Consider the following 14,134-nt stretch of genomic DNA (forward strand, 5'->3'; position numbering starts at 1 on the left):
AATTTTTGATAATGTTACCAAGATAGGGAGAAATACAGCATGACCAACTGATGACTAACTTTGACAGGAATATTACCTTCTCTCACTGAGAGTTTCAGATTGTACCTTTTGAAAGACCATGCAAAGTCAAGAATCTTTCATAATAAACTGCAAACCAAATATTCATGAGTCAGTCACTTCCTAACTGCTTTGCTCCCATGATGAGAATATTATTCTATACCCAAGACTGGTATTGATAATGGTAGGGTTTAGTCAGATCTTACAGGTTTCATACCAGTATTTACTGGAGATACTGTCTTTTTTTTTTTTTTTTTTGAAGTATACAAGTCACTAGGAAGAGCTTTGGCTTTTTTTATATTTCAGCACACCAACAAAGAAATGGCAATGCCTTCTTGTTACTATAGTCCCTGTAAGGAAAACATTAGAGAAGCTTTTCTCTAGGCAATAATGTGGATTATAGAAAGATCCTGAATATAACGCTTACCACGTACGTGTGATGATCAGCCAGACTGATAAACAGGGTACAACAATGTGAATTATACATATTGCCTTGATATTTCAAAAATATTTTGTACACTTCTCTGAAATTTGAAATTTTGTTTTGATAAATTAATTACACAAAATCTTTAAAATAAAGGGGTTTTTACATACAGTGATAACTCACTTGAACATAAATATGATGGAAAACTGTTCCACGCTTTACAAGAGCAGTAAAAGAATATTTCTGACAAAGGATGTAATTAAGTAGAGTCACGTATATGAGGTACTTAGAACTAGCTTTTGAATAATGGGGAATTATTGATTGGTAGAGATTGAGTCATTGCAGAAAGAGATAACAATATGGGGAAAGACAGCATAGCATTTGATTTAATCATTTAACACACACACACACACACACAGACTCACACAGAGGTGGGAGACAGAGCTAAAATGCTAGATTTAAGTCATAAAGTGAGCACCATGTTGAGATATTTGCAATGTATTAGTATACAATATGAATTCAAAGAGGGAATAGCCTGGAGGCCTATGGGATGTGTAGAAAAATATTATAGTTTGGAATAATTTTAATATGGAGCCATGTATCTCAAACTATTCTGAGTGGAAGTGAGAGATGCATAAACAGTGACAGAGGCAGTAGCTGAATCTTCAACAGTGTTGTTAATTCAAGGAATAGCTGACTATTGGGATTATGCTTTTAAGGAGTAATGGAGGAGCCAGGTGATAAAAGTAGGAGAAGCCAGTGATAAAAGCATAAATCAAAGATTGGTGAGGAAATCAGTGGGGGAAATTAACATTAGAAAAAAATTGGAACAAATCTGAAGAGGCACATAAAGTACTGAGGTTGAGTGAAGGTAAATTAGAGAGAAGTGGAATTAAAAGTTCAAATCAAATGCTTTCAATATCTTCAAAAATCAGTGCATAAGGGGTATCCGGGTGGCTCAGTCAGCTAAGTATCTGACTCTTGATTTCAGCTCAGTTTATGGCCTTGGGGTTGTGAGATGCAGCCCCACACTGGTCTCTGTACTGGGCAGGAAGTCTACTTGAGATTCTCTCTTTCCCTCTTCCTTTACTCCTCCCACCCCTTGGTGCATACACACACTCTCTCTCCATCTGAAAAAAAATAAAAAATAAAAAATAAATAAAATAAAAAGAAGAAGAAAGCACGTAAGTCATCAGATAAAAGAGAGCAGTTGGATTTAGTTTAGTTAGATCTTAAGAATAATGAGAATTTTTTGGCAAGTCTGTGACAGACTTGACTTTTAATAGTAGGAATAAAGTGCCACTAGGTAGCAAAATATACTCATTTTTTAAATCTAGTAGAATGGTTAAGAGATCAAGGTATAGATTTAGGCAGAACTGGGCTCAAATCCTTGCTCTGTCATTTAATATTTATGGACAACTTCATCAACATCTCTAAAACACAGTGTCTTCAACTACATTGGGGGTAATAGCAGTATCTAATTCATGAAGACTAATGAGTCTTGCCAAGTTTTCTTTTGCTTTGTCCTGAAACCCATAGATGTAAAGACAGAGTTCCTACCTTGATAGAGTTCACAGTTTGGAAGGTTCAACAGATAGTGATCTTAGAGACTTAAATCACAATTACAATTCTGTCGCAAGTGTGTGAACTTCACCCTTCCACCCAAGTTCTCTGTGCCAAATTTCTCATCTCAAAAAATGTAAGGTGCTAAGGGCTAACGTGAGAATATCATGGCTTCTAAGAGAACCTGGAAATACAATCTTTATAGGTGTTAAGGCTAAGAATTTAGTTATCCCCAATTCTATTTTTATCATGACTGGGTGAGGAAAATGAAAAAAAAAAAGTGTAAAATGCTAGTTTTATCCATTTCTTCTCCTCATGCCTACTGCCTTTTCCTGGCTTTATCTTGGTCATCTTTGTCTAGTACACTTCATTTATTCACTTGATCCTCTTAACAAATATAGAGTGAACCTCTATTTTGTGCCCTTATGAAGGTTATATCCTGGTGAAGGAAACCTGCCAATTATAAATGGACTCATGAAAGTACAATATAGGATTAGGAAGTAATAAGTGCTAAAAAGAAAGATGACTTGTTTACATGTTTAGAGAACTGAGTTTGGGGTTGAAATGAGACTCTGAACACATCTTTTCCACTTAATGCCCAGAGATCAAATTGAATCTTTTCCATTCTATCTTGACAGGAACTTTGGTTGGAACACAGCCTGCTTAGCTTGTCCAAGAAGGGTCACTAATACTGCAGACACAGCCGGTCACATCTGTCCAAACAAGCTCTCCATGCCATGGCAATGCCTTCTTTAGAGCAATGGAGGAAGAATAAGGGGCTGAGGGGAAACTAGGTGCAATTCCAGATATTGTCTGCCTCAGGCAATAGGACAGTTTGTTTTCTTTAAGAGCCTGGTATTCAGTACTCAAAACTAGGAAAAGGAAAATAATAAGTAGTTTTCCCAGCTTGAATTCTTCTGGTCAGTTCAAAGACCATATTGTATATTCTACTTCCAAAATATGTTTAGAATCCATCTATTTGTCTCCACATTCATTGTTGCAATAATAGCCAAGGTACCTATCACCTGGACATCTATATTGGCACCCAAATAGACTTCTCTGTTCTATTCCCCTTATAGTTCATTCCCCATATGACAGCAGTCAGATCAGTGTCTTTGAAAGCAAATTGATCCATGTTATTGCTCTGTTTAAATCCTTTCACTCATTCCCACTGTATTTTGATTAAAATCCAAATATGATTTACAAAGTACTGCCTACCTTCCCCCTCAGCTCTCACTACCATCTCAGGTGTTTTCTGTGCATTAATTATACTGGCTTTTGCTCGTTTTTTTTTTTTTTGTTTGTTTGTTTGTTTGCTTGTTTTTTGTTTTTTTGTTTGTTTGTTTGTTTTTTCACAGACACAAAGCTTTCTCTATTACTTTGGCAGGGAAATTTTCCCAGCTTGGAAAACCCACCCCCAGCCCTTTGCCTGGCTCACTCGTACTCATCCTGAGGGTCACAGAATGTCTTTCTTCCTTAGATAGGCATCCCATAAGCCTAACCAAATTTGACTTTCTTATAGTGCCCTGTACTTTTCCTTCCTGGCACTTATCACAGTGTGTAATTATGTATGCTCTCAGTTCCACTATTTACATATTTGGGGCCTAGCAAAGTCTCTGGCACAAAGTATATCCTCACAAAGTATTTATTGACTACTGAATGAAAGAAGAATCACCACAAGAATCATAAGAACTCCACATAGAATGCTTATGTAAGTGTCTGGTGCAAATTTATTTTCCTATGGCACAACATTTTTTTTCTTTAATTTTTCCAGATTTACCCCATACCTACACAATGAGAACAGAGAAATCTAGTAGTTAGTCGGTGGGCTGGGGTTGTAAGTCAATGCTTCAAGGGGCACAGGATTTTAGAGTGCACAAGATGGCAACACTGAAGTCTGAACTTACAGGGATGCACTATGTACCTTACATAATGCATTTTAAATCCTGACAACCCAATTCTACATCAAAGAGTAAAAATAATATTCTATTTATAAAAGTTCCCGTTTTCCATCATATCAATTTGTGGTATGGGAATAAACGAAGACCACTTAAATGAGAACAAACAAGTTATTATTCAGAGCTTGCTGTAGCACTTGTGTTTGGCAGAAATGCAAAGGCAGGCAGGTCAGTGGAAAAGCTTCATAGTGGAAAAAAGGAAAGGCTTCAGATGTGCCCTGATTGGAGATTGTTAACATGAGGAAACATGGGGTGCTGGCAAAAGATAAGGAAGCTGGGGGTTATTGAACAGATCTTGACCACTTTGGGCAGATTGCCACAGAGGTGGTTTGCCTTCCCAGATTGTTTGCTCCACAGGCTCTGGGTCAAGTTCTATTTCATACATGGTCAGACTGTTGTCTATTTGTGTATTTAATCTGCCAATGGAATTACTGAAGTCACTTGGAAGGAGAGGAAGAAATAGCACAATGGTATGGTCAAGAAAAATTGACATGAGGAAGACAAAAATGTCTTCGTAACTGACAAAATGAAATTTTTTTGGTTTTTACTTTTCTTTGAATATGTAACTAGGGAGATGCCTGGGTAGCTCAGCAGTTGAGCGTCTACCTTCTGCTCAGGTCGTGATCCTGGAGTCCCGGGATCGAGTCCCATATTGGACTCTCTGCATGGAGCCTGCTTCTCCTCTGCCTATGTTTCTGCCTCCTTCTCTTCTGTGTCTCTCATGAATAAATAAATAAAATCTTAAAAAAAATAAAAACAATATGTAGCTAGGATATGATTTACTGCCGGAAATGGTTTAATCTTACCTAGTACTCTGAAGCTTAGCTATGTGTTTAGGAAAGAGCAGCTTCAGTTGGAAGTAAACACTTGATTAAAAGGCATAAGATGTTAAGAAATATTGAGAAGACACTTAGAATATAACTCACAAGGATTCTGTGTAGAAGAAAAATAGTTGGAAGCTTTTACAGGAGATGTTTGAATTGAGATGATGACACTCCATGATAATGGTGCGTTTCCAATGCAAGTTGAGTTATCTAGAGGCCATTTTGCAGAAAATTACCACTTATATAAAAAAGAATATTTTAAACTGTAATGCAATAATAAAATTACTTATAGAGCTGAAACTAATATAACACCATATATTAATTTTACCTGAATTTAAAATAAATAAAATAATAAAATCACTTATTTCTGCCACATGATTTTTCTTACCAAATGTACTTTGCAACCACCATGTATGTCATATGTTTTCCAAACAAACAAAAACAACAAAAAACATCTCTTTTCAAATGGATATTAGCTTTTAAGCAGAGGCATTAAATTAAAATCATTCTTGTTGTCCCTCTCCTATTTTTTCTTTTTTCTAGGATCAAAGTTAATTTCTTTTGGTTCTTTTGCTGATAGTTTTTTTAATGTGATATTCCTATTCAAATAGAACTTGGAGAATAGAATTCTCTGTCTCCTCAATGGAAGTGTTTAATTAATCCTTATGAAACTGGCTTTTTGTTTTAATACATTAATTTTGAAAAAAAAAATCGGGAAAAACCAGGTACATTTCTCTGGCCAGAGATGGTACTGAGAAGCTTGCAAGTGTTTAGGACTATGAACAATAACACAATGCTTGCCTCAGCATGTTTTCATAATACAATCAGATTCAAACCTCTACATCTTTAGGGAAAACTTTGAAAAAGAAAAGTGGATACAAAAACACATTTTATGGAATATATGTTTGCCAATTTCTACAAAGTTAAGAATTTATATATATATAAATATATATATTTTATATTTATATTTATGTATAAATATATTTATATGTATTTATGTATATTATGTATTTATATATTATATAAATTATATATAAATTATATATTATATATTTATAAATTATAGATTATATAAATATATTAATATTATATATATTATATATATATAAGCAAGATAATTTGTAAATTCAAATTTGTAAACTTTTATAAAGTGTAATAACTTTGTCATACTTTACTTTTAAGGAAGCTTTATTTCAACTTTTTTTTAAAAATAATTACTGACCTTTTATGTTTATTCAAGATCTGTTTATGTTTATTTTGGCCTGTCATGTTTTTTTTTTTTAATTATTTATTCATGAGAGACACAGATAGAGAGAGAGGCAGAGACACAGACAGAGGAGAAGCAGGCTCCATGCAGGGAGCCTGATGCGGAACTCGATCCCGGGACTCCAGAATCACGCCCCGGGCCAAAGACAGGTGCCAAACCACTGAGCCACCCAGGGATCCCCCCATTTCAACTTTTTACATCATTTTTTTCTGAATATTTCCTGCTTGCTTTTGGACCCTCTAATAGAAACTGGTATCTGTAATCCATAGGCTTCTTAGTAAAACTCAGATATTTTTATAATGTATGCAGAGGGTGAGAATTAGTAATGAAACCCTGCCTTCCTGAATTTATGGGCATAGATGTTCCAGGACAAGAACATGTTTCAAATTGCTTTTTGAAAAAGTTTTTGTAAAACATATGTATTTTTAGAACAAGTGGTAATTTCTATAGAAGTCTTTACTATTGACCTTTCTCTAGCCTGTAGAATCCTGTACTCATTAACTCCCTAGGAAAAAGGTGTTTGAATGGAATTTACAGTCTTCAAAATTTATCTAAGTGTGAAAATCCACACTAGATAGGTGAGAACTATTTCTTTGATAGATTTCTAGATACCTAATACATAGCAGTTTTTGATCTTTTTCTCTTTGATGGCATTTGATACGTAATCCTGGTCCCCATGACAACAATGACCCCAAACTCCCTGGAACTGAGATTTCTTTTGCTTCTCTGTAGGAAAGCAATGCTAATGGTGATGTTGAGTAGTCAGAAATGTGTTGTTTGCTTCTTAAAAAGCAAAATGCATCCTCCTCCAGATCTAAGCCTAGTGTTTTTCTTTGGAGATGTTAACCATTTAATTTGTCTAACTCTTATAAAGAATTCATTAAATGCCCTGTCTTACAACTGTACTGACATTTTTGGGCTGTGTCTCAATATGTTTATAGTTACAATTTTGCTTGATAACTTTTAATCTTCACAATGGTAAACTATTTAAGAAAACTCTTTACAGATGACATTTATGTTTGGAAATCAGTGGGATTATTTCATTTGAAAGCACACAATTCTTATTTTGTCCTAATAGAGAATACCACGTGTTGACTTTTTTTCTTTCAAACTACTGGATTTGAATTAAACATGTACACTAAACATAATTTTTAAAGCATTGCTTTGATTTTAAAGTAATATCTGAACTACATTTTTAATTTTGGAAAAATGGCCCTTAATTAATTGAATGTTACACAGTGTTGTATTTGAGAAGAGTTAATTCACTGATTTAAATTTTATTTAAAAAATTAAAACTACCACCTGTCTCTAACTCTTTCTTAATAGGGTTGACTTTGCCTTAGACAGAAATAAACATCCTCAAGGTGAAAAATTTATGTTTGGATTAGTTATCTTTTTCTGTTAGATGATTATATATTTATTGATTTATTGTCCTGATATTAACACTGTAGTTCTCAAATGGTGAAATTCTAGATCCTTAGGAAACTGACGGATAGCTAGTTTTAGGAAAGTAATTAATTGACGGGATTTCTGCGTCGTCCTCACAGGCCAGATTACTTATATATGAAGGTAACCCAGTTCCCAGGTAATTGTTTTTTATTATGAATTCTCCCTACCCGAAAGCAGGTAGGCATTGCTATGAAATGGTGCATGTTTATGTTTGGGGCATCACTGAGTGCTAATTCCTTCTAAGTGATCTGTTAATATGAAGCCCAATGGAAATGAACAACTATTAATTATTATTAGACAGTACTTTTATACGACAGTAATACAAAAAACTATCTCTACTTTTCATTTAAAAATTCAACATTGAAAGGGATGAAGTAAGTGAAGAGAAAAATGTTTCTAATTTACCTTCAACATTTAGCAAAACAACTACTGTGTTGAAAATACTCTGTTTTTACTATTCTGTATCACTCCACATAGGCTTGAAATCTGACTTTGTAAACTGTCTGGAGAGAATGGGTATACTAGTTAATACAGAGTGGTTTCTTGTGATCACCATGAAGACCTCCTTTAGGAAAGTATCACTTAGGCTCTTTGCTCACGACAGATATATACCACAATTACTTTATCTATTCATACATCGATAGACACTGAGATTGTTTTCACATCTTGGGTAAATAATGTAGTGAACATGAGGGTGTATGTATCTTCTCAGGTTAGTGTTTGTTATTTTGGTTTTGTTTCTATTTTTGGACAAATAACCAGAAATGGAATTTTTGGATGCTATGGTAGTTCTATTTTAATTTTTTGAGGAACTTCCATACCATTTTCCATAGTTGCTGCACCAATTTACATTCCCACCAACAGTGACAAGGGCTCCCTTTTCTCCACCTTTTATACTCATGACTGATTCATTCTATAACTGGAAGCCTGTATCTGCCAGTCTCCTTCACCCATTTTGCTATTCCCCCTTCCTCCTCCCTCTGACAACCATCATTTTGTTCTCTATATTTACAGGGCTTATTCTGCTTTTGTTTCTTTATTCATTTATTTGGTTTTTAAGATTCCACATGTGAGTGAAATCATATGGTATTTGTCTTTTCCAATCTGACTTATTTCACTTATCATAATACCTTCTAGATCCATCCATGTTGTTGCAAATGGCAAGATATCTTTTTTATGGCTGTGTAATATTATGTGCATTATCTATCTATCATCTATCTATCACACTTCCTTATCCATTCATCTGTTGCTGGGCACTTACGTTGTTTCCATATCTTAACTATTGTAAATAATGCTGCAATAAACATAGGGGTCCATATATCGTTTTGAAATAGTGTTTTCATTTTCTTTGGGTAAATACCAAATAGTGAAATTATTGCATCATATGATATTTCTTTTTTAAATTTTTTGAGGAACCTCCATACTGTTTTCCACCATGGCTGTACTAATTTACATTCCCACCAATAGTGCACAAGAGTTCCTTTCCCTCCACATCCTTGCCAACATCTATTCTTTCTTTCTTTCTTTTTTTTTTTTAACTATTCTGACAGGTGTAAGGTGATATCTCATTGTGGCTTTGATTTGCATTTCACTGATGATGAGCGCTGTTGAACATGTCTTCATGTGTCTATTGGCCATCTGTATGTCTTTGGAGAAATGTCTGTTTATGTTCTGCTCATTTTTTAATTGGATTGTTTGGGAGTTTTTTGGTGTTGAGTTGTGTAAGTTTCTTTATTCATTTTAGATATTAACCCCTTATTAGATATATCATTTGCAAATGTCTTCTCCAATTCAGTAGGTTTATTTTTTATTTTGCTGATAGTTTTCTTCATTGTGCAAAAGCTTTTTATTTTGATGTAGTCCCAATAGTTTATTTTTTTCTTCTGTGTCCCTTACCTTAGGAGAGGTATCTAAAAAATATTACTATAGCTGATGTCAGAGAAATTGCTGCCTGTGTTCTCTTCTGGGATTTTTATGGTTTCAGGTCTCACATTTAGGTATTTAATCCATTGTGAGTTTATTTTTGTGTGTAGTGTTAGAAAGTGGTCCAATTTTGTTCTTTGGTATGTAGCTATCCAGTTTTCCCAGCACTATTATTAGAGAGACTGTCTTTACCCCATTGTGCATTTTTGCCTTCTTTGTCATAGATTAATTGACCATATAAGCATGGGTTTATTTCTGGGCTCTCTATTTTATTCCATTGATCTATGTATCTGTTTTGAATGTACAGATCTTTCACCTCCTTGGTTAAATTTATTACTAGTTATTTTATTCTTTTTGATGCAATTGTAGATGGAATTCTTAAAATATTTCTCTTTCTGGTGGTTTGTTATTAGTGTATAGAAATATAACACATTTTTGTATATTGATTTTTGTATCCTAAACTTTACTAAATTTGTTTATTAGTTTAACAGTTTTTTGGTGGAGTCTTTAGAGTTTTCTGTATGTAATATCAGTTTATTTTCAAATAGTGAGAGTGATACTTCTTTCTTTCCAATTAATTTTTTTTTCTTACCTAATTGCTGTGATGAGGACTTCCAATACTATGTTGAATAGAAGTGGCAAGAATGGGCCAGTTTGTTTTGTTCCTAATCTTAAAGGAAAGGCTTTTAGCTTTTCAGACTTTAGTATAATGTTAGCTATAGGATTGTTAGATATGGCCTTTAAAAAAAAATTTTATTTATTTTTCCATGAGAGACACAGAGAGAGAGACGCAGAGACATAGGCAGAGGGAGGAGAAGCAGGCTCTATGCAAGGAGCCCAATGCGGGACTCGATCCTAGAACTCTGGGATCATGCCCTGAGTGAAAGGCAAATGCTCAACCACTGAACCACCCAGGAGTCCCTATATGGCCTGTTTTATATTAAGATACATTCCTTTTATATCACTTTGTTGAGAGTTATCACTACTTAAAACAACTCTGTGAGGTCAAGAGTGCTTAGTTATCTTTATTCCATTCTAGAACTGAAAAAAGTACTGTAAAGGCTTGATTAAACCATATAATGAAAAAAAATTGTCATTCTGGAAATGGATTTAAAGAAAAAAGAGATTGTCTTGACTTCGCCCGTGGTTCTTGTGATTAAAACAAAACAAACCAAAAGACCTACTGGTGACAATTTCCTCAATCACTAAAAAGTTTTGAATTTTACATTACCTGTAGACTTAAAATCTAGGGATCATTCAAAGTTTTTTGACTTAAAATTTTATGTCACTGAAATTTCTGAAACTTTATAATATTCTGTTCAGAAACCTAGATTTATAAAAGGGGATATTTAATGCTTATGATTTTAGGAAGTTATGGATTCATATATTATAAACCGGAACCTCTCCCTCCAAATAATACTAGAAAAAGCAACTGACAGAGAATGAAACTAGATAAATATATTTAGATGAGTGGACAGTTTAGCTAAATTAATCATGGGTGATAATGGTAAGTGAAATTGGCAATATTTTATGTTAGTGACTTGGGTAGACATTTGAAAAACTAATTTATCAGGCTTGAGGATGTCATTAGGCAGACAGTGGGGAAATGATGTTTGCCAATGCTTTGGCTGTTAGAATTACACGTCTGAAAAATCTAGCTATTTAGCTGATGGTGAAAAAAAAAAAAAAGAAAGAAAGAAAATCTAAGGGGACAAATGTATAATAGGTATTAATTATAGACCAGGAGCAGAAAAGTGGCAGTCACTGCAAAATCCAATCTGCAGATGTGTCTTGTTTAGCCAACAGAGTGTTTTTGTAATGATTTTGAATTTGAAACACTTTAAGCAGGTCAGCAGGCATTTTAGGTTTTACAATATCCTCTCTGTCCTTCCCCATCCAGGTTCCTAATAAGGCCTCTATTAGCTCTAGTGATGCCTTACTAAGAACTTGAAAAAATCACCGGCTCTGGGAGCATGAAGCCCCAAGGTACACAGCTGTGAGGAGAACAGGGTCTGGATTGTGGCTATTATTGCTATTCTGCCTTGAGATTTTGTGAAATTTAGAAACTGCTTACCTTTGTCTGGAAATTCTTACTACTGGCTTATACCCTTTTTCTTCACACATGGATGCTATCTGTCTGGCCCCCGAAGGCCTTTCATTATTAACCCTAAATTACAATTAGACTCTGTCTTTATGACATCATGGTAGTCATAGTCTAAACAAATTTAATTGACCAGTAAATAATTTACTTTGGAGAGAATGCTGAAATCAGTATTTTTTTTCTTTTTTTCCGCACTGTATTATCTAACTTTTTCTTATATTGACACATCAGGAATATATAGTTTTTAATGGTAAAAGGAAAATTAATATAAGAAAATATGGCAAGCCAATAGATTTTTATTTTATTTTTATTTTTATTTAAAGATTTTATTTATCTATCACATGAGCAGGGAGGAGGGGCGGAGGGAGAAGGGGAAGCAGCCTCCCCACTGAGCAGAGAGCCTGATGGGAGGCTCCATCCTAGGACCATGGGATCATGGCATGAGGCAAAGGCAGACACTTAACCAACTGAGCCACCCAGGCACCCCAAGGGATTCTTTTTTAGGCATCATTAAATAAACATTATATGGGATCCCTAATATAGTTATGTACTTTTGAAAAATTTTGCTTAAGTTTGCACTTACATACAACTATTAGAATGGCATATCCTTCTTATGAAGTACAGAAATAAGTAATATTTCTACTTTGGTGCTTCACCAATTAAAGGAAGATAGGCATCTTAATAGATTACTAAGAAAACCAACCAAATGAAAAAAGGAATCAAAAAGAGTACATGTGATGAAATATAAAAAAAATAAAAATAAAAGCAATCATAATATTTAAGTTGGGTAAGGTTACGCTGATTAGACCTTTGTTAGCATATTTAGGTAGACCAGGCTAAATATTACCTGCTAAATCAATGCCATTTAAAAATAACTTATTTTATATAAAGCTTTATTTTACTGATAAACTGATAATTGATAGTTTTCTTTTCCTTTGAATAAGCACATTGGGTAATTGGCTAGAGGGATATGGAAAACAAATCTTATTATCCGTGACTCCTAGGTTTAAGAGGGTGGAGAAAAGAACTACTGGCCCAAATCTTCTTTTGCCTCTGTTCTTCTTCAGTGCTGACCATTGTTACATGGCAGGGCAATAGTGTCAGTGCAGATAAACCACCCAGTGTATGCATTCAGTGGCATCCTATGCCAATATATATCTCCCAGAGGTATGCTGTGTCATCCCGTATGCTGTGTTCAGGGGGAATAAAATGTCTGAATACTGAGAGTATAAGGCCTAATTATCAGAGAGTATTAGTTAAAGTAGATATTAAATAGCATACAAGTGGAAGTATGGAATAGGTTGCTCAGATGAGATTTTGTTGTAATCTTTCCTTGGAGTATTTTGAATGCTGATCAGGTGTATATTTAAAAGCTCCAAAGGTAATTCTGGGTATGATTTTGCCCTATTGGGGGTCATGCGGAATACCAATCAATGCTGCTCTGCAGCTTGGCTTTACCTATTAATTTATCCTGGATCCCCAGGTTTTGCTCTGTCTTTTAGCTTTGTCTATCTAATGTGGCATGTTATCTTTGTAATGAGAGGATGAGATAGATCCATTACAGTAAAAGATATGCACTATTAATGAGTTTCTAGCCAGCTATCAAGGTATCATCAAATGTGGTTTATCTTGGTGAATGAAAGTTTGAATGGAAAATTAAGCTCCCATACTGACTGTAGAAGTGCAGTGGATCATTTTGTTCTTTAATGTCACACTTGAGTGGACACACTTCACAGAGCAGTGAATCATGCTTAAAACAAGCAGCCTTTACTTTAACGACAGCAGATAATGCAGCAGAGGTGAATAATAAGTGTTAGCAGTTTTAACTTTCTCTTGCAGTACTTTCTCGCAGGTGCCTGATGGACAATTTACAAAGTACATATGCTATTTTATAGATTGGAACTTGGGATCCAGCCAGTGGCCTGAATATGACAGAAAGTCAAAAGGGAAAGCCAGCCAACATCACAGATTCCTTATCCAATCGTTCTTTAATCGTTACCACCATTTTGGTAAGTATTTGTTTTCCCATTTTTTTTTAGATAAATGTAGATAAACATGGAAGTGGATTAAAAAGGACATTATAATTTGAACAGTAAAGAACAGATTGTAATGTATTTTACAGTTATTTAGCAATTACTGTATAATAGATGAGTCAAGGTTAATTGAGGCACAGTTTTATTGTTAATCTTCAATGATGTGACATGTATTAATGTTTGGGCTGTTTGTGTTGACTAATAATATAGGTTTGCATATTACCAGAAATCATTATATTTCTGCAAGATTAGATATTATTGAAGAATTTTCAATGTTAAGACTTGAATAATGTAGATATATAAGTAAGTTATGTGAGGGACTGCATGTGAACTTTACTTCTGCTTTCATTTCCTGCAAATATATTTTAGAGGGCATGTCATTTATTTTTCAGGATTTTTTTTTTCTATTATAGTTATATTTCAACCTTGCTTTCAATTGTTTTCATTATGGTAAATCACTTTTAGTTTATTTATCTCTCTAATAAAATTAAATGACAAGTGTTTTTATAAGCCAGAAAAATTTTCAAAGCAACTG

General features: G+C 34.2%; 1 protein-coding gene across 1 annotated transcript in view; it reads left to right on the plus strand.

Annotated features, from left to right (window-relative positions):
• The window catches only part of GRIK2 (glutamate ionotropic receptor kainate type subunit 2), a 1,069,280-nt gene that overhangs the window by 813,851 nt on the left and 241,295 nt on the right, over positions 1–14,134 (plus strand). The window contains 1 exon segment of the mRNA XM_049092419.1: positions 13,462–13,575. Within this exon segment, the coding sequence (XP_048948376.1) occupies positions 13,462–13,575 (114 nt within the window).

Source organism: Canis lupus, chromosome 12, assembly GCF_003254725.2.
Source record: "Canis lupus dingo isolate Sandy chromosome 12, ASM325472v2, whole genome shotgun sequence".
Lineage (NCBI taxonomy): Eukaryota > Metazoa > Chordata > Mammalia > Carnivora > Canidae > Canis > Canis lupus.